This window comes from Eurytemora carolleeae, unplaced genomic scaffold, assembly GCF_000591075.1.
Source record: "Eurytemora carolleeae unplaced genomic scaffold, Eaff_2.0 scaffold36, whole genome shotgun sequence".
Lineage (NCBI taxonomy): Eukaryota > Metazoa > Arthropoda > Copepoda > Calanoida > Temoridae > Eurytemora > Eurytemora carolleeae.
In genome coordinates, this window is record NW_019396086.1 from 322,100 (window position 1) to 344,128 (window position 22,029).

Consider the following 22,029-nt stretch of genomic DNA (forward strand, 5'->3'; position numbering starts at 1 on the left):
CGGCGCTATCAGTAAATGGAAATATTTACTTCTACTGAAACTATAGTGACACCTCAACAGTCTCATCCTTTGAAGGAAACCCTGTACAGTCTACGACGACGAAACAGAAGATCGTTATAGATTGTTAAACAAAATACTGGGATCAAGTCACGCTTAAAACTACATCAAATTAACCCAAATCTTTTTTACACAACTAGTGTATGTTTATACAGTTTCTAGAGGGATAATAAGTAAAACTTAGTCCAAGCAACTCTGAGTTTGTTTATATTTCTCCCAGAATCTGCAGTACACAGATTTTGTAAACAAAGCTAGTAGGCTTGCTATGAATTTAGGCTGTAACTATCCCACAACCAACCCATTCTGATTTTGATTTGGAAAACAAAGGAATTGAGTCTTTGCCACAAACTCTGATTTTTAAATCCCTATATCTTAACAACCCAATGTTGTAGGCCTTAGATATATAAAACTGTGACTTCTGTTATATCAAACAATTAAAATTTGAAATATCAAAGGTTCACATTATTTGGTTGTAGATAGATAGGTATTAGAAAATTGGGATATGTTGACCAAGACTCAATTGCTTTAATTTTTCCATGAAAAAATTAGTAAAAATGTTTTCCTTTTTTGAACCCTGACTTACTCTTCCAAAAATTTTGTCGAAAATAAAGATTTAATTTTTTTTTTCGGTAGAAACATCGGACATTTTTCCATGTTCTTCTATATTTCAAGATGGCGGCTAGGATAGAAACAATGTTTGATTGTTCTCTAGAATGAGAGCTGAGTTTGTGAAATATATATTTTGCTTCATTTTTATAGAAACCCAGGTATCATCTTCTTTAGTGGAAACTAGACAGAGAAAGTTTGTTGCATTCACTTAGAATTCAAATTTTAATTTTTTCTTATTTTCAGATTACTTTTTCTTTCTTTATGCCTACTCCGGATCAATTGGCTAAAAACAAGTTTTTCACTGTAAGGAAAATTAAAAATACTATATTTTTTTTTTGTTAAATATCCTTAATTCGTGTTTTGAAAGATTGCTATTATTAAACTGTTTAACATTCTTTAAAAATTGAAAAGATGAGTCTTAGAAATATAATTTAACTAGGTTTGATGCAGCAACATTAACCCTCTTGAGTTTAGAATTGGATCTTAAATATATAATTTCTAAATGTTGCCTTCTCCTGTGTGTTTACAAAATGACAGGGATAATTTAATCTCAGAGAAGGAATTTTTAGAAATGGTAAAACCACAAAACCGGGTTTCGGCGATGTGAACTTGATTAAGTTTTCATCCCTTTCAAGGTTGATTTTTTAATAAGAATCTACAAAAGATGCCAAGATTTCGGCAAAAAAAACTTGGGTTCCCAAACCGACTTTCGATAGTTTACACCCTTAAAAGTTTCTTTCCACTTAAGTTTATGTACACTGTACAGTTGTTTAATTAGTTGAGAAGTTTCAGTGAGAATTCCTTGTCAGCATTTAACTTAAACAATACAGTTTGCAGTATTCTTGCAACTCAAATATATTCACGTTAAATAATTATTTAGTTTGGGGGACTCCATTGTTAATGAAGTTATATGTAGAGTTCCACTGAACTAGATACTATGTATGTAATTTTCAAAATAGATTCTCCACGTCAAGCTAAAGTTTGCATCAAATAGATTACCGATTGTTTTTCGTTTTTTGAAAGTTCAAAACGAGCTGTTTTATCTATTTGATAAAAAAATCTTTGCCTAATATCTTTTAAAGTAAACTTCGAGCCATTTTTATCAGAATAGACATTCTCTAGATAATCTTTTTTTTCATTGCCCAGGATACAGCACAGAACGCTGACCAGCAAAGCTCTAATGTTAAGCCAGAGTTAATAGAAGGAGATATTCAACCTTCACGTAAGGTATTGTTAACTGATGATAATTACTGATAATATCAATTTTTTTTTGTAGTTTAAATCATTCAGTTTTCTACTCACATTGATGTCGACATGACGTCCTTAATTGAGGCAGGGAAAACCAAACGAGCTAGTGCCCTTTAAGAAAAAATTTGTAAACATTATTATAATTTTTTTTGCTTTTAATTGAATTTCTTGAGAAAAAAGAGGAATTTTATAAATTTTAGTGAATTTATCTAGGCGAAAATTACCTTCTAATGTTATATAGGCAAAATGTTCTCTAGGCTAAATGTTGTCTAGGCAAACTGTGTTTAGGCAAAATGTTATCTAGGCAAAAAGTTAGTAGGCGAACATGTACTAGGCGAAAGTGTACTAGGCGAATTTGTACTAGGCAAAATGTTACTGAGCCGATAATAATAGTAATAATAATAGTAGTAATAATTATAACCATGAAATTTTGATTTTAAAAAAACATCTTTTTGTCTAAATAATGATTTTGAACCTGAAATATAAGGTTTTTTATCTATTATATATTTACTTATATATTATTATTATTATAGCTATTTTAGGATGTAAACCGTCGTGTGAATCTGGAGAACTTGACTTATGTTGAGGCTAGATCTGGAACTGTAGCAGATAGATGGGATGCTCATTGGATACCTTACCAAATAAACTACGACGGGGTGGGTCATGACAATATTAATTCTCATTTTTCATTTCAAGGTACCCTCCCTTGATAGAGTGTTTATTTTCATTTGTGGTTTCTCTGGAAAAGGGACTTGTGCATTTCTTCCTTAAGAAACAATACATAAACTTTCAGAATTAAACACTTTACAAGCCAATTATTTTTCAGATTAAGGTGTTATGGCCGGGTATAGTTGTACATGTGGCATTCCCGTACGTCTTGAACGGTCTTTTGAAATTACTGTAACATTTTAATTTCTTTTTAAATTTAATTAAATAAAATCGAAACATTTAGGTACTTGTTTTTTATATTGAGCAAAATTAATTGAAATTAATCAAAAACTGTTTTATAGTTTTAGTCGACGAAAATGATTATAAACTGAAATTTATTTATTGTATTTAGTTGAAAACATTTAGGGAAATATGAATTTAAAAATTGATTAAGATTGAAGATGGGTATCGTTTGTATGTGAAACTCAAACTGAACTACGTCATCAAAGTAGAATACAAGTAAGTAAATTAAAAGTAAAACTAATCAATTTTCAATTCAATTAATTCAAGTACTAGTGACCCTGTTTTATCAAATCGTTCGCGTCAAGTTTATCTGCATTTACCGTACTGTACTGTACTGTACTGTACTGTACTGTACTGTACTGTACTGTACTGTACTGTACCGTACTGTAGTGTACTGTACTGTACACTAGTGAACGCAGCTGAATTTTGGGACGAACCTTTTTGCCTTTCCTTTACAGTACACGGCAGATACTTTTTACCTGACCTTGCCCATTAGCTTTTAACCTACGGCAGACGCTGAACTCCAACCTTCGAGTGTGCGAGGTGGGGAAGACTTCACTGCAGATTTTACTTTTGTACAAGACCACTTTTTCAACAATTTTCAATTAAATTAGTATTTATTTAGGGTTAGGTTAGGTTAAGACACTTTCTGTGCGCAGAGCTGCGACTAGGACAGGCTAGGGGGCCGAGCGCTGCGGCCATGGGTTAGGTTAAGTTATGACACTTTCTGGGCCGAGCGCTGCGGCTAGGATTCAATCTCGATCTACAAATGTCATCCCCCTTTAATCATGCTTTCAATTAAGCGCGGCAGTGAAGTCTTCCCCACCTCGCACACTTAAATGTTGGAGTTCAGCGTCTGTCTTACCCTACAGTACTGAACATCCCCCCCCCCCACTTCATTTTTAATGGTACTGTTATTTTAAGCAGGGTACTTTTAATACTCATAAATTAAAAAAAATTGTTGAATTTTGACATTTTCCTGTATTTTCTCATCAGTTTAAATCCGCAAGTCACTTTTACAGTGACTTGCTATTTTATCCATCCATGATCGGACAAAGGCTTTTGTGAATTTGATGTTAATCTGTAAATGAAGGTTTTCACTAAATTACATTGACAGTCCTATCAAGAAAAAACAATTTAAATTCAAAATAATTAAATTTTTAGGAACAAAGTTGGTGACTGCATCCATTTCTGTGAGCGCCGGGTTGATTGTCCCAGAGGTGTCTGGACTGGAAATTATATAAAAATAGGGTAAGATACACTGTAAAATATACCCCTGGAAATACACACTGTAAAAAAAGAAAATGACGGAACCGTTGTTTTTTCAAATACATCAATTGAGTTTGTGGCGAGGACTCATTTTTTAAAATAGACAGAATATAATATCATTCCCCATTATAATGGAGATAAAAAGGATTTGAGTCTTTGCCACAAACTCTGATTTTCTAATCCCTATATTTTTTTACCTTAGATATTTCGAACTATCCAAGTTTGAAATATCAAAGAGTTACAGAGATATAGGAAATTTGAAAATTTGAGTTTGTGGCAAAAACTCAGTTCCTTTTGTAAATGCCTTTATTTTTTTATAACAATGATGATAAAAAACAGGAATAACTCCTGTAGATCAGAGAAACCAAAAATTCAATATTTTAGTATTTTTGTCATTATGAAAAATTCAATATTCTCAGTAGAAATTAATCACATACCAGAGAAATGACAATATCTAAGCCATAATTTCTTTTATGGCAACAAATGAGGATTAGTGTGAATATCTTAAAAATGTAAAATTATATTTCTAAGGTTTACTGAGTCAGGTTGCTGGTCTGTAGTTGGTAGAGAAGGTGGAGGTCAACCATTGAACTTAGCCTTTCCTGGTTGCATGTCGTGAGTCGACCCTTCTATCAGAAATACTTGAAAAAAAAGAATTCTTTAAATTGACATGTGTTCCAAATATTTTTCAAATGAATAAAAAATTACCAAATAGGACCGTAGGATTTCCAAAATGCGAAAATTTTCGATCGTATTTCGCAAACTTTTCCGCGAAAATGATTTTAGCAAACTATGCGAAATTTAGCAAAGATACTTTTCGCAAAAACTTTTCCGCAAAATTCGGCGAAAAGTTGTGTAACTGCAACAATTAAAAAATTTGCCTGCGCAAAAGAATTTGTGGAATTCTCTGCTCTGAGAGCTCAGCATTAGAAGTTTTATTAAATCATACAGTGCGTCCCATATCATATTAGATTATCTCCAAGCTTTAGCTTAAAAAACGCACATAATACTTTAAAAACCTAGTATTTCTTTGCAAGAAAACTTTTATAAAAACTTTTTATATTTTTTTAAGTTGATTTATTGTTTTTAAAATTTCTTATTAGTCCCTAAGATCACATTTTTGAGCTAACACGATCTAATATGATGTGGAATACCCTGTAATAAAAAATTTCTCTTACATATTTTTTTTCGCAAAATTTTCGCATTTTGTTTTCTCAAAATTTCGCATTTTTTTTTCGCGAACAAGCGAAAACGCGAGCGAACGAAATGCGAAAAAATGCGAAATTATCGGCGATTTCCCCTTTTCGCTGGAAACCCTTATAGGGGTTGTTGATGGGAAAACACAGTATTGTAGAATAAAAAATAAAAAGTGATTTTCCAAGATGACTAGTTCTTGAGCAAGATTAAAAAAATATTCGAATTATTTCGAATGAAAATTTGGAACCCTAATTTCCATCACAAAGTTTTCACTTTGCTCAGCTATTAAAAAGTTAAATACATTTGTGGGTGTTAATGTTGTTAATGTTGTTAATGGTGTTAATGGTGTTTTAGTTTTGTTAATGTTGTTAATGTTGTTAATGTTGTTAATGTTTCTAATGTTGTTAATGTTGTTAATGTTGTTAATATTGTTAATGTTGTTAATGTTGTTAATGTTGTTTCAAGGAAGGGAACTATCACTCATGAGCTAATGCATGCTATAGGATTTTTCCACGAGCAGTCAAGGTAAAAATACGAATACATAAACAGAGACGACTGTACGGAATATATACTGTCTATTCCTTTAAATCCATGCAGCTGTACACTTCTTTGGTTCTTTGCCAAAAAACTAAATTCAACTTTGAACTTATTTTAGTTGGAGGTCGTCTTTGGAGTCTCATTCTATGTTGGTAACTCTGTATATTCTTACAAATATTATTGTTACAAATTGAAGCTTTTCTGATGTTCTTTACAATAAAATTAACGGTAATTTACACTGCAGTGTACAGCGTACAGTACTTTTTATCCTGTGTAATGTTTATATTGTACAGTGTACATACTACACATGAGGGATGATATAAAGAATAAGGTGTTTTCTCCAAGGAGATATTGAATAGCAGGAGGGGGCAATAGGGTTTCCATACACTTTGCTGTGACGTTTTTGGACTGCTGAAGAACTAGTTTTTGCGTAACAACAATAATAGAGATTGTAAACAATAACACAAATGATAAACAGACATCTGGCATCTCTGGCGCATTAGATGAAGATTCACCGTATACTAATTACTAACTCATGCTTTTTTACATAAGATCGGCTGCCTTTGTTATTGTTGTTACGCAAAAACTAGTTCTTCAGCAGTCCAAAAACGTCACAGCAAAGTGTACGGAAACCCTATCGCCCCCTCATTCTATTCAATATCTCCTTGGTTTTCTCTATGTATTGTACTGTCACATTAATCTCCCGAGAAGGGGATGATTTATTTGGTGTACTGTACCGTCCCGGTTTGCCGCCAGAGCCCAAAACTTAAGACAGGGTATCTTTATGAAAACCAGTTTTAAAACCCGGGTTTTACGAATGGGATTAGGCAGTTTTGTGGATATTAATTTCTTATTATGAAATATTTGTTTCTTCATGTTCTCCATTTTTTCGAATCTCTCAAATCAAAATCTACAAAATGTTAAGACCCCAAAAAGGATACTCAAGGGTTTTGTTGAACGATACTCTTTTAAATTTCGGGCTCAGTACTCAGTAGTCTGCATTTATACAATACAACTTGCTCTGTCCCATACAGGATATACAAGTCAGGCCGGTACATTAAATGAACTTGGGTTTTCAGTGCTGTACTGCTTGCAGGCCGGACCGGGATGGTTTTGTGAAGATTGTCAGAACTAATATAGAGACAGGACAAGTAAATATAAAAAATCAATTACAAAAATTAATTGCTTGTGATTAGCTATAGTTCCCGGTGTCACGTGATAAAGTCTTCAGGCGTGAAATAATGTCCAGGTACTGTGTTTAGGTCTTAAACATTAAATTAAAAATTATCTAATTATATTGAACAGATTAATTTACATTTTAGCGACTTATTTTTACATAACTTTTGAATATGAAAGGTCAGAAGTTAATTTACTAATGTTTTGAAAAGAAGACGACATTCGAGACGAAATATTGTTTTTTACATATTTTCTAGTATTGCTACATTTAAAAACTAATTTAACTAGATGTTTACGTTCAGCAGATCTTTATCAATGCATCCATAATTTGATATTGTGGAAAAAGTGTCCAAATCATCAAGAAGTGCCCCTCTACCCGAGCATTATTTCACGCCCGGACACTTTTTCAACGTCACACCGGCTTTGCCAGTGGTATTTTGTGAACAGTTCGATCATGGGCAGCTGTAAAAGACGACTTTCTGTCCCTAAACAGTTAAACAGTTAATCTAAGAGTTAATCCTGGGGGGGGGGGATTCGTCAATTTTTATTTCATCTCTTGATCTCATCATGATTTCGTCCGATACTGGTAACATACAGGAAGTCCGTGTTTATGTGTATCTATGATGTTTAAAAGCTTGGTAGAAATCACAATTGAAATAGAAATTTGTCTTCATTATATTGATATATACGACGATGACTGTAGTACAACGCTGCCTCATACCTGGACACCCTCCTACCCTGCACCACAAACTACATATTTCGATTTTCGACTCTCTCCTTTTCATGTAAGATATACAAAATCCTTTCATCAGTAGGGCTGGGAAAAGTTCCGTTAACGAAACGAAGGTTTTCAAAAATAAAAGGAAGTGCCCATTAACGAACGGCAAAACCCGTTAATTTTTAAATCGTTAACGAAACAGATTAGCTGTTTTTGAAAAAATATTAACGGCTGAAAACAAAAACGAATAAGTTAGATTAAGTTAGAATTAAATTTTAACAATATTGTATAAATAATGAGATTATAGCAAATGCATGAATATTTTTACATTTCTATATTTCTTGTTCTCCATTTCTTCATGTTCGTCCATCGTCCATCATGTTCGTGCATCGTCCATCATGTTCGTGCATCATCCATTATGTTCGTGCATCTTCCATCATGTCCGTGCATCTTCCATCATGTTCGTGCATCGTCCATAATGTTCGTGCATCTTCCATAATTTTCGTGCATCTCCCATCATGTTCGTGCATCTTCCATCATGTTCGTGCATCGTCCATAATGTTCGTGCATCTTCCATAATATTCGTGCATCTCCCATCATGTTCGTGCATCGTCCATCATGTTCGTGCATTGTCCATAATGTTCGTGCATCTTCCATCATGTTCTTGCATCGTCCATCATGTTCGTGCATCGTCCATCATGTTCGTGCATCGTCCATCATGTTCGTGCATCTTCCATNACTGGAACAGGTCAAAACTGGAATTTGATAAAACAGAGATGTATGATTACTATGACTGGAACAGGTCAAAACTGGAATTTGATAAAACAGAGATGTATGATTACTATGACTGGAACAGGTCAAAACTGGAATTTGATAAAACAGAGATGTATGATTACTATGACTGGAACAGGTAAAAACTGGAATTTGATCAAACAGAGATGTATGATTACTATGACTGGAACAGGTAAAAGCTTTGAGAAAGTCCTCAATTCAAAAAGTATTCCTCCCATTGGCTCACCCTAAAAATCTCTCTGGTTTATGTACCCTGTCCCTTATACAAGATATAGATGCAGAATTTTCTTATAAGAAAAGTCTTTAAAATATTGTCAACATAATTTCAATACATTCCAAACATATACCATATGTAAATAACCATTCCTTTAGGCTGACACATTATTTGCGGCATTCTATTTACGAGTAAATCTTGCAACAATGATCACTAAAACCTAATCCTTGCATTTCCAAAATATGGTCTGGTCTGCCTTTTTGTGTTTGAAAAGTATTTAAATACCGTGAATCAAGAACTCTGGACGAAATTATTTTAATCTATTTTCAACATTTTCAAAGTCCCTTTTTTGCCTCTATGCTATGTTCTATCTTTTAAAGCAGTGATTTCAATGCCTGCACCACTATAGTTTCTGTAGAAGTATATATTTCCATTTACTGATAGCGCCTATTGAAGGATTCATTTGGATAATGAGATAGAGAGAAAGAATGGTGTTACCGCCATACTATTTCTATTGGTTCAGAACCGACAACAAACAGATGACTGAACCCTGATTAGATCAGGCGCTAATAGACTCGGCATACAGGAGTGGCACTATGCACTAATATATCATTATTTCCTATATTTTCTCATTGTTTACAGCTGTCACATGCAAAAATATTGAAAAGTTGTATCTATTGCAATAGAGATTCATCCGGCTAATTTGCAATGCAAAGTACAATGCCCACACAGACCCTCATTTTCTTCCTTGAATATTCTTCCTTTTCCAGATCTAATTCAGCATGAAAAACATGATAAAAAAATGCATGCACTCTGTAGAGTTTACATATGCGCCAATCTTTTTTACAAACAAAGGGATTGAGTCTTTGGAACAAAATCAAATATTCAAACCTCAATATCTTTAGAACTCGATTTTGTAAACCTTTGATATTTCAAACTCAGATTATTTGATCTAACAGAATTCATAGTCTGAAATATCTAAGGTCTGCAACATTTGGTTCTAAAGATATAGTGATTAGAAAATCAGAGTTTGTGGCAAAGACTCGATTCCTTTATTCAAAATAATAAAACCCGTGAATATACTTACTACGTAACTATAATGATTATCTGTTACCACGTATTCATATTGATTTTTTAAAGAGAGTTCCGCTGTTCTCGTTTTCATTGCCTTGGAATGCATTGAATCCAGTATTAAAAGTTATGCAAAATAAAAATGAGTTCAAGTATCGTGTAAAAAAGTCTATGATTGCTAAATATGAAAATTTCGAGTGAAATAAATTGTTTTGCTATTTACGTTCGAGACATTTCTTATTGTTGTTGTTCAATGGAGCCTTAAGGCAATTATAACGTCTCTATGATTTCGTAAATTACTTTGATTGCGTGTCTGCTAACTACTTCAGTTTTCCTTCCCTACTCTACCAACTGCCATCTCTATCCTTCCCTACTATACAAACTGCCATCTCTAACCTTCCTACTCTACCAACTGCCATCTCTAACCTTCCCTACTCTACCAACTGCCATCTCTAACCTTCCCTACTATACCAACTGCCATCTCTAACCTTCCCTACTATACTTAAGGATCAAAGGAGAGCTAGCTTTGTGATAACAGCTCTAAGCTATTAAAGCTCTCCTGCTGCAGTAGTTTTACATATTTGTAGCGTACTATATGTTTTGTTGATAACTGTAATGATTTATAATTACTGCAGTAAATATATGGTTTGATTTGATATTTATGAAAAGCCTAAACATAGGGTATCATGGTATATGTGAAAGTAGTATAGAATGCCGCAAATTATTTCACAGATCAAAGACGATCTAAAAGTTGTCTCAACTCTAATGTTTCGAGAGACACTCTGTATAATTGTGTTATATTTATTCAGTGTTATGCACTACGACGTTTACGCATTTAGAAACAAGCTTTGGTCAGGAGTAAGGCAAGGTTTTTTTTACACAATTTTAATTCTTTAACAAAAATTAATAAACACCTTTGACTAAGAAGTTAAGTCCCTATATCTTTGCAACCTGGTAGTGTAAACCTTTGATATTTCAAACTTAGATGATTTTATGTATTAGATACATAGTTTGAAATATCAAAGGTCTTGGCATTGGATTGAAGTGATATAGGGATTGGAAAATTAAAGTGTGTTGTAAAAACTCAGTTCCTTTATGATATATAAATATATATACAATTCTTAGATTTGCGAATACTTATGTTTTAATCAAAATATTTCGTAATACTGAATCATTACAGTGCTATCCTAACCCGAACCATCTTCCCTAACCCTCTGGCCTGGGAGTCTATAAAAGCTCAGACTGAGAACTGGGGAAAAGGAGCATATGTAGGACAAAGGATAGGTTGGTATACAGTCCTCGTCGTAAATATCAATACAATAAAGACGACTTTCTATTTCAATTTTGATTTCTTGTAAGATTTTAAACATTAGAGACACATAAACATGTAAACAAAGAGAAGTTGTAAATTAACAGCTTCTCTTTGTTTACATGTGAAATTGCAATTTGAAAACGGTTAGTCAAGGATCAAAGCATTATATATAGAAGTTTGTCTCTGTTGTATTGATATAAACGCTGACCACTGTATTTAAGATGAAAACATCTTTTGATTACGAGATAAAATGAAATGATAACTTTATAAATGATAAATAATAGTTTTGTAAATGATCTCTGATTTACACAATTTAATCTGTGTTTGTATTTTAAAGGATTGAGTTTTTGTGATGAGTTGAAAATAAGACGACATTATAACAGACCAGGCTTGAGAGGAGGAAAGGTTAAATTTAGAAAAAAATATTTGAATATTAAAATTAATTTAAACTAATCAAAACATATTGACAATAAAATAAAAGAGTGTAATTTTAAGAGTATGATTACTGATACTAAAACCCCTCACCCCTTTCTTTGAGTCATAGCAGAGTAAAGAACCTGGAGAATAGAGCCAGTGCACCCGGGAACCTTATACAGGATAGACGTTAGAGCTAAGCTCCGTTTATCCAACCATGCACTTTTAGACAGCTATCGGACTGATGTATCTTTATCATGCCTACTAGAGAACTAAGGAGGACACCAGCCTCCTTCCCCACTATTATACCTGAGTATGCCTCATCAGATTCATCAGCATCACCAAGAGATCTATCTCCATGGTTTCTGGTACTACTCCGATTGTAACTTTACCAGCTAGTCCAACTACGGACCACCAAGATGTATTTGAGGAAGCTCTATAATCTCAAGCTGGTTCTATAGACAGAGCCACTGGAGATATAGAGTAGCTAGGGTATCTAGGACTTATGAGTCTAACTACAGACCAGCCAGTCAAACCACAGACCAGGATATATTCTCTGTTGGCTCTATGAACAGAAACACTGGAGATGCAGAACAGCTAGAGTATTCGTACAGAGGAGAACTAGATTATCCAGCCAGTGCAGCACAGGCTGCTCTATACTCTCCAGAGATTCACCGACAAAGGGTCAAACGACCCAGGGTCAAACGACACAGGGTCAAACGACAAAGGGTCAAACGACACAGGGTCAAACGACAAAGGGTCAAAAACGCGACAAAGGGTCAAACGACACAGGGTCAAACGACAAACGGTCAAAAAATGCGACAAAGGGGCAAATTTTTTTTAATTCTGTCAGTTAGTATTTTTTTTATTATTATTTATGCTTTGGTTAGGTACATTCTGGGCCGAGCGCTGCGGCTAGGACAGGCTAGGGGGCCGAGCGCTGTGGCCACATGGTCAATAATATCCATTTATTTATTATTATTTAGGGTTAGGTTAGGTTAAGACACTTTCTGGGCCGAGCGCTGCGGCTAGGACAGGCTAGGGGGCAAAAAAAGTTTGGCGGATTTTTGTGATTAAAATTGCGAGTTTCCTATGATTCAAATCAAAAAATATTTTTATCATTTTGACCTTTTGTCGTTTGACCCTTTGTCGCACTTTTGACCCTTTGTCGTTTGACCCAGTGTCGTTTGACCCTGTGTCGTTTGACCCTGTGTCGTTTGACCCTGTGTCGTTTGACCCTGGGTCGTTTGACCCTTTGTCGGTGAATCTCTCCAGAGGATTCTATGACCCCAGGTGAAGAAGAGATCATGAGGACCTATGAGGATGGGATCTCTCGTCCTCAAGACATGACTGAGAAACCAAGAGGTTTACAGAAAAAGGAATCTGGTATCAGACCTGGGAGTAGCTGATCTTTACAAACAGCTCTTCGCCAACCAGTTGCAGAAGCAGCAGACTCAGATTCAGAGTTGGAAGAACTGTTGAGAGATGCTCCAGAACCTGGTACTCCTCCAGTTCGTTCTCCAACCCAAGAGAGTCCCTTAATTCCAGGAGCAGCTAGGATAAATCCAGAAGCGGCCAATAAATCTGCAGAAGATATGGAAGCTGTTGTGGATCAACTGCAAACTGTTGTTGAAGGGCTGCTGCCTTGGTTGAAAGATGATATCTCCTCTTCTGGATCCTTGAATCCCAGGACTCCTTGTCCAGATATAGAACTAGAGGATCTATTGGAGTTTGAGGCAGCTGCTTAGAGGGATCCTACTCCGGAGCTGCTGGACGATGTTTTCAAGTTCAGGAGATCCTGAACAGCTGAATGATATGTTTGAGACTGAGGAAGCTACTCAGAGACATCCTGACCTGGAGCATCTAAACGAGATATTCGAGTTCAGAGATCCTGAACCAGAGCAGCAGAATGAGATGTCTGAGTTCAAGGAAGATGTATAGAGGGATACTGAACAGGAGCAGCTGAATGAGATGTCTGAGTTCAAGGAAGATGCATAGAGGGATCCTGAACCAGAGCAGCAGAATGAGATGTCTGAGTTCAAGGAAGATGTATAGAGGGATACTGAACAGTAGCAGCTGAATGAGATGTCTGAGTTCAAGGAAGCTGCATAGAGGGATACTGAACAGGAACAGCTGAATGACGATCTTCTAGAAAAGAAACCTGTGATGATTGTGTATCGGAAATATCTAAGGACTCGACTAGATGGAGAATTGCTGCTCTTGAGGAACAGTTTAGAGATTATAACAATATGTGCCTCTCACTTCCCCTGGATCTCTTTAGACCACATACTGCTCCATCCAAGGAACTGATTAAAAACAAGAATAACCTTATACAGATGTATTTAACAAATAAACTTTGAAATTGATAAATCCTATTCATTTACACTCCGAGAGATATCTAGATAAAGTATATTTAAGGGATCTATGAGAACGGAAGTACGGGAATTCAGAGTGAAATATTAGTGCACAACCCTACCCATGGGAGCAAATGATTGATCTCGAAATCCCTAAGATTTACATCTGGATTGTAATCAATTAAACCCATTAATCATTACAACCAAGTTTATGGACCAGACCCAACTGTTTAAATGATTTCAGGGATGTAATTTGTGGACACCTCGGACCTGTAGGTGCAAATATATAAACAAGGTTGGAAATATTAGAAACATAAAAATATCAGGAAAATGATCTGAACTTTCTGGACAGCAGTTTTGAGTTACCGCCTCTGATAACTCTTTATAAGATCAGATTTTATTTTCAATTCTTAAAACCTAAAGAGCTTCATGATAAATTCTTACTAGTTTGGGAACCCAGCGTTGCCCATGTTACTTATAGTTCCTCCCGCACTTGGTCGAATTTACCGCGGGAAACTAAATTTTTGCTATTAAGTTACCCAATCAAATTTGAGACAAATCGGGCAGTGGTTCATGAGTTATTATTTGACAAACAATCAGACAAAAAGAGATCACTATCTATATCTACATCAAAACTTAAAACATGTGTTTTTTAGAATGATGATTATGATGAAGCAAAATGCAAGGAAAAATTCATCTTTTCATGAAAAATCGTAAATTTAGGGTGACTCAATAAAAATGATTATTTAAAGGATTTTCCACCTATTTCAAAACACACATAATCCTTTAATCTTTAAATTTGGATTTATTGTGATTTTTGCAGATTTGTCGATACTTTGAACTAAAATAAAAAAGGTATTATGTGTCATTTTTAAATAGGTTAGCATTCCCTTTAAGTGATGACTTTGCACTTTGCTGGATATATCACCTCGGTCCAAAATAGTCACATTATCCGGAGCGGTACACGGGTACAAGGATCCGGACCGGTACACGGGTACAAGAATCCGGACCTGTACACGGGTACAAGGATCTGGACCTGTACACAGGTACAAGAATCCGGACCTGTACACGGGTACAAGGATCTGGACCTGTACACGGGTACAAGAATCCGGACCTGTACACGGGTACAAGGATCCGGACCTGTACATGGGTATAAGAATCCGGACCTGTACACAGGTACAAGAATCTGGACCTGTACATGGATACAAGGATCCGGACCTGTACACGGGTACAAGAATGTGGACCTGTACACGGGTACAAGGATCCGGACCGGTACACGGGTACAAGGATCTAGCGTGTAATTGTACTGTGTATGCATTCACTCGCATCAGCGGGTCTGTGCTACCTTTTTTGAAGAAGATCCAGCTCGTTTTATGCACAAATGCGCACATGCATTTAATACACATAGCTATTGGCTGGATCGATGTGATATTAAATGATGCTATTTTAATTCTTAAACTTGACTAATAAATAAAGACTGAAAGAAACTGAAAAATCGCCCCAAATTCGAATTTTCTAATCCCTATATCTTTGCAGCCTGATGCCATAGACTGTTTTATTTATTTTAAGCTATGAATTCTGCCAGATCAAGTTCTACCAATTTAAAAGAATTTAAAAATTAAAAAGGTTTAGAGTTTATTTTAAAGATGAAATGATTTGAAGGAAGTTATAGACAATGATCCAATGAAAAATATTACACAGTTCTATAATAAAAGCTCTTCAACAAATATCTTCAGTCCGCTGCTAATAATCACCATCGCTTTTCTTATTTTTTAAAATAAATTTGATGAAATTTGGTTTTATTTTGGAATACATTTTTAAATTATCAATATTAGCTTCAATATGTGACGTTAGTGTTTATAAAAGTATCTTTAATAAAAATCTATATGAATGTATGAATTTATTGTTAGCTATAGCTGGCCAAACGGCTGGACAGACATTTTTTACATTACTCTGGGTTAAAAAATTCTAAATTTTTTCTCTTCAAAAATTAAATTCTTATGTTCAAAAATCGAAATATTTTTTTCCAGAAATCATTTTTTGTTTCAAAATTTGATTTTAAAATTTTTAATTTGTGTAAATGTGATTTACATTTAAGATGCTGGTTCTTATGTAAAATGTTTAATCTTATTTTTTTCGAAAACATTTTTTAAAGAAAACTTACAGATGAAGCACATTTTAGCACTAGTTTTGAATTTTTCCAGGTGCATGTATGCTATTGTTCCCCAACCAAAGTAAGAAACTAAATCCTAATAAAAATGAACTGATATTATTGCAAAGATGTGTACTATCTAATCACTATACAATGTTTACAAAAATAAACCAGTTCCCAAGTGTACTGCACTATTCTGTTGTATTAAAATAATGTTTTGATTTATTTCCTCATGTTTTGTGTATAGTTTATATAAGATTTAAAAGTTTACTAGGCGTGCATGCATAGTCATGTTCTCTTAAGTTAGATCAGCAGGAATTAAGTGTTAAAATGAATTTTATTTGGATTTCAAGAAAAAGCTTATTTAAAGTTAACATTTCGAAAGAAGCAATTAATTCACTAAAGGAATTGAATCTTGGCCACCAACTATGCTTTTAAAATCCCTATATCTTTGGAATCCAATGTCGTAAACCTTTAATATTTCAAACTTATATTATTTGATCTAACAGAATTCATAGTTTGAAATACTACGACGATTGAATCCAAAGATATAGGGATTAGAAAACCCGAGTTTGTGGCCAAGACTCAATTCCTTTGTTTATTAGTTTATTTGCTTATCCAAATTGAATGTAAATTTTGCACTGAAATATAATGGATAGAAAAATACTATAGAAGGACAGAATTATTATGTTACTTCTAAAAATGATAAGTAAATAATAGCATATTTGAAATATATAATAAATAAAGATTATTGTTTACAAATATACCACTATAGTTTTAGTAAAAGTAAATATTTCCATTTACTGATGGCGCCGATTAAAGAATTAATATCTCTAATTGGATAATTAGATAGACAGATAGATAGATGTTACCGCCATACAATTTCTATTGGTTCAAAATAGAGTACTAGACAGCAAACACATGACTGAACCCTGATTGGATCAGGCGCTAATGGACTCGGCGGCATACAAGTCTGGTATGTATATATGACAATATTACGAATATTGTTTTATAATAAAGAATAAATATATAGAAGATTAATAAGAAAAAAGAAGATAAAAGGGATTCTTGAAAGAAGTTCAAAATGATGCAGTGTCTCAAGAAAATCCTGTGATAGCATATTTAAATAAGAAATGAAGAATACGACATTTGATGAATTCTTTCGATGTATTCCTTATTAAGGGTTTCACTTTAGCATATTTAAATAAGAAGCAGAGTCCTGTACCCCTGCTGAAGATGTACCCTCAAGATGAAGTGTGCTTGCATATACCTACCTATTTAAACCTCTCTCTCTCACTCTCTAAAAAGACAACTATGAAAATTCACTGAATTTGAAGGATAATTTCAACATTAAGAAGAACAGAATGTTTACTTCTGTTAAATCAGTAATTACTATTAAAATGGAAATTAAAGAATCATCAGACCATTTATAACTACTTGAAAAGGCAGAGATATTTCTCATCAAGTATGCTTCCATAGATGTAAATGCTGTATACATGTAGTTTATTATCTTACTCCATAAACTGCTCCTCAACTTGTATCTATCCAGGTATAATTCAGTTTCACTTTGCTATCAATGTATAAACCCTGTTACAATCTTGTAACCTATCAGTACCAAACAATGGGAACAATCTCGTTGACTATCAATGTCAACAAGGACACTAGCAACTAATCTATCAACCCCACTACCACTGGGCATGATCTCATTAGCTATCGATGTCAACAAGGACACTAGCAATTAATTGATCAATGCCAAACTATGGTCACAATCTCATGAGCAATTGATTTCAACCAGACACTTGCTCAAACTCTATCAACGCCAAAACAATGGGCGCGATCTCAGCTCGACATGTTTCAATGAGAACATAATTACTCTCTCGAAAACAATCAGATCGAAGTCTCTATATCAATTATTGCATTTGACTTTTATATGTGACAACTTAAAGTTAATAAGACGAAATTATAATTCCTACGTCGTTATCTATATCACATGATTAATGCAATCATGTTGAGTTTATTATACAAATAAATATTGTAAATCTTTTCTAGTACCTCCAATAGTTTTCTAGTACCTCCAATAGTTTTCTAGTACCTCCAATAGTTTTCTAGTACCTCCAATAGTTTTCTTCTTATTTGAGAAAAAGTACAAAATCTTATTTTCTTTTTTAAATATTAAGGACAAAATGATGCGCAATACAGCTAAAATTGTTATTTTTTTTTTAATAAAAAGCAAATGTTTTTAATTAATTTGTAAAAATAAAGCAAACATTTATGAAATGAACCACACCCAGTTATGTGTTTAGCAATGTTTACTTGTCAGGGGTATTAACTTTTAACACTGTTAAAGACTTTTTAAATTTTTAAAAGCAATATAAATTTTAAATCATCTTTTAATTAAGTTTTTCACTTCACAATGCACAGTGCATATTGTACACTGCACAAATGGTTTATTGATTATTAATATTGTGACCTCAAGTTGCTCAGTTAACACTTTGTAACTTTATGTAACCTTTGTTTTGCTGGAATAATAATGTGGAAACTTTGTACAATAAACATTTTTATTTTAAGGTATGCTTTAAAATGTCTTATTATCTAACCAAAGTTAGTGATTTTCACTCAACATTAATTTCATATTCCTAAAAACCAGGGGGTTGGTCACAATTGACCTACATCTGTTTTCTATCTTTTAATAATAACTCTAATATATCTTTATCTAAATTGCAATTTATCCAGTGAGGTAGTATCTGGAATAAAGCAGCTGCATGTTAAAGATGGAATGGAATTCTATCCTAAGGATTCAGGTTTTCATCTCACAATCGATTCTAGTTGGACTGTTTGCTTTAGATTCAGGTATCAATGTTTTATAAATGATAAACTACTACTTATTTTTAATTGATTTTAAATGATCTAATTAAGATTAATATAAAACTGTGAATTTGTACAAAACGAAAATAAATATCTAGTGAAAACACAGTTTTTAAAGCTATGTTTGGTAGTAAAATATAACTTTGTGCAGATTTTCTAAATTAAGAAGTGGGGTTGTTCTACAAATTCCAGAAAACCTGAACCAGGAAACTCCTGTATTTACATTCAGTCTCCAGTCAATGGACCACAGTTTTCTTTATGTTCACGGGAAAAGTTATCTTATTCAACATAGGTAAAGGAACACTTTTATTTCTTTTATCTAAAGTTAATATTTACATAATTTCAATTAAGACTTCAGGTTCCTCACTGGAATCATGTCTGTTGCTCATTAATCTCTGAATCGGGAAATTTGTTGTTCACAATGAATAGCTTTGATTTAGAGGTAGAGCATAATTTGAATGATTGGGATAATATGAGATCTAACATGAATGTGAGGAAAAAAAAACATGCAGAGTATTTCACTGGATATATCACTGATGTTCAAATATGGAATTATCGGTTGAATCAAGCAGATTCATTGACTTGGAGCAGTTGTAAATCAACTACAGGAGGAAATGTATTCAATTGGATGAACTATTCCAGCCTTATGAGCAGTGAGGTTAGTTATGCACAGTTGTGCCAAGCTACTCAGCAGAATATAATAATAATATCTGAAAAGTTGTCTCATGACAAAATGTCTAGCTACTGCAACGGAATTGGTGGCTGGATGTACAGATCAGGATCTGTGTTTGATCCTGAGAGAGAAATCATCTTTTCCATGTTTCAAGAATATCCAAAATGCAATGATGAGTCCTACATTTGGACACAGTTCACCCGAAATAACAATAACAAATTTGTCAATGAATTTGGCAACGAAATAGACAGTGAATCATGGGAACTCTTTGAACCAAATGGCGGGTTTTATGAGAATTGTGGTGTACTTTCTTTGGAGACTGGCCAGTATAGTGACAAGGGTTGTTCATTACATTTATGCGGGATTTGTGTTTTAAATGCTAGCAAAACTTACAGTGTACGTGGAGATACAAGTCCTTTTTTGTTTGATAGCATGTTCTACCTTTCAGATACTTATAGAGATGAAAAAGTTGTATTGGAAGGTTTAACTTTTTCAACATTGTATTTTGAAAATTTATCTTGGACAATACGTGATGATAATATTAATTGGAAACTTGAAAAATCCTATTCTCCGTTAGGAAAGCATGTCTGGAAGTTCAATGAGAACTTCAGTGTCCTCATTAGCATTGATTCATGCAACAATATGCAGTACAACTGTGATGATGGTTCCTGCATAGAAATTGAAAAGCGTTGCAATGGAAAATTTGATTGTTCTGATTCAAGTGATGAGGCTAGATGCACAACAATACTCCTTCCTACTTCATATGATAAATCTATTCCTCCCACCGAGGATGATGGAACTCCTCTTATTCTTGATCTCAAGGAGTTAAGTTTAGGAATTAATAACATTGAAGACACTAAATCTCACATTAATATGCAGTTTACATTGATAACAAAATGGAGGGATTCAAGATTAACATTTCTGAACATCAAACCAAAAACAAATTTCTCAATTTCATGGAAAGAATTTGAATCAATTTGGTCACCTAAATTTGCTTTGAGGAAAACCACTGAGGAAAACCTAATTGAAAATCCCAGTTTCAGAAATATCATTGTTACAACAAATGATAATGGAATATCATCTGGTATAACAACTGTAGATCATGCTAAAACCTTTAAAGGAAGTGTTGTGGACATAATTCTACGTCAACTTTATAATGTTAAAATCATTTGCAAATTTGACAAATTACCCACTTACCCTTTTGATAAAAATGAATGCAAATTTGACCTATTCCTCTCGAGCTCAGAGCAAGGTTGGGATTTTAAGGATAGTAACATAAAGTTTGAGAAATCCTTTCATCTTAATCCCACCCCGTATGATGTTCCCCCCTATGAGGTTGAAGAGAATGAGGCGACAATCAAGGAAACTGGGATACTCACCATTTCTTTCAGCTTGAAAAGAAAGTTTACTGGAGTTTTTTTCCAACACATATTACCAATATATCTTCTTACCTGGATTGTGTATACTTCTTGCTTCTACTACAAGCAGATGTTTGAAGCTGCAATCTCGGTGAATGTGACTTGTCTTCTCACAATCTCAGGGATGGTAAATTCCCAATATCAGTATTTACCAGTCACAACAGGTCTTAAGGTTATTGACATCTTCAACATCAAGAGCATTGTTTTAACCTCCTTAGTAATACTTATGCAAACTCTACTTGTAAAGTATAGAAAGGGGTCATGCAACCTGAGAGGTTTGGATTTGATATTGGTCTGGGTTATCCCAATCATTGGTTTAGCTGTGGACTCCTTCTTTCTAGTTTATGGTGTTCTTTATGAGATGGATTTAGTTTAACAAACTTAATATCAATCTACCCTTTTGTGGTTTTAAAGGGTCAAGGACTTCTCATATAACTTTTCAGAAACAGACAATGGACTTTATACACTACAAATGAATTCTGGAAGTTTATAAACACACTTAGTTGCTTATGACTTGATATTTCTGACTGTGGAAACCCTTTTTTCAAATAATCTAAATGTGAAGATGCTTGCTTAATATATATTGTTCCATAAACATGATTATCATAACTAATGGAGACATGAAGTAACATAAATATATCTGTAAATAAGATAAAATAGAAATGTTTTGGATAAATGGTATAAGGTTGCCTTTTTTTATTGGGTTTAACAGGATAAATCTGTCCATTTCCTCCACACACTGTGCACACTAAAAAAATTAGTAGTGAAATTTTTTTTAACTTACAAATATTTTAAATATTTCATCTTTCACACGTATATATTGAAATGTTATATTTAAGACTTGTATTTCTTCAATTGAAATAAATTATTCAATCAAAAAATCTCTTGCTTCTGCAGCCATTTTTCACAAAAGCTCTAATTGAAGCCGGTCTTAATATCTGCCTGAAACACTGTTATCTTCATATTTCTTTTAACATCTTCCAGAAACATAGTTATGTTTAT

The 22,029-nt window shown here is 33.8% G+C and overlaps 3 protein-coding genes across 7 annotated transcripts; all 3 read left to right on the top strand.

Moving 5' to 3' along the window:
* Positions 1-736: 736 nt before the first annotated feature.
* LOC111718300 (zinc metalloproteinase nas-13) lies at positions 737-7,467 on the top strand. Of its 4 annotated transcripts, XM_023493851.1 has the most exons (10): positions 737-824; positions 910-969; positions 1,813-1,893; positions 2,457-2,570; positions 3,017-3,081; positions 4,030-4,116; positions 4,666-4,749; positions 5,797-5,856; positions 5,987-6,016; positions 6,965-7,463. In XM_023493851.1, exons 1-10 carry the CDS (start codon positions 771-773, stop codon positions 7,062-7,064), a joined length of 735 nt encoding a protein of 244 aa, XP_023349619.1. In that variant the 5' UTR covers positions 737-770; the 3' UTR covers positions 7,065-7,463. The 4 variants fall into 4 exon arrangements, with proteins under 4 accessions (XP_023349619.1, XP_023349620.1, XP_023349621.1 ...); XM_023493852.1 differs by lacking the exon at positions 5,987-6,016 and having other exon boundaries at positions 6,965-7,461; XM_023493853.1 differs by lacking the exon at positions 5,987-6,016 and having other exon boundaries at positions 6,948-7,065.
* Positions 7,468-8,506: 1,039 nt separating this feature from the next.
* On the top strand, positions 8,507-15,748 carry LOC111718301 (uncharacterized). Of its 2 annotated transcripts, none has more exons than XM_023493855.1 (7): positions 8,507-8,726; positions 10,649-10,702; positions 11,020-11,123; positions 11,489-11,556; positions 14,164-14,214; positions 14,576-14,605; positions 15,582-15,748. In XM_023493855.1, exons 1-7 carry the CDS (start codon positions 8,701-8,703, stop codon positions 15,693-15,695), a joined length of 447 nt encoding a protein of 148 aa, XP_023349623.1. In that variant the 5' UTR covers positions 8,507-8,700; the 3' UTR covers positions 15,696-15,748. The 2 variants fall into 2 exon arrangements, with proteins under 2 accessions (XP_023349623.1, XP_023349624.1); XM_023493856.1 differs by having other exon boundaries at positions 8,513-8,564.
* Positions 15,749-18,575: 2,827 nt separating this feature from the next.
* LOC111718290 (uncharacterized) lies at positions 18,576-21,823 on the top strand. Its single transcript, XM_023493837.1, has 4 exons — positions 18,576-18,639; positions 18,805-18,921; positions 19,088-19,228; positions 19,288-21,823. The coding sequence occupies exons 1-4, from the start codon at positions 18,602-18,604 to the stop codon at positions 21,401-21,403; spliced, it is 2,412 nt and encodes an 803-aa protein (XP_023349605.1). The 5' UTR covers positions 18,576-18,601; the 3' UTR covers positions 21,404-21,823.
* Positions 21,824-22,029: the final 206 nt, after the last annotated feature.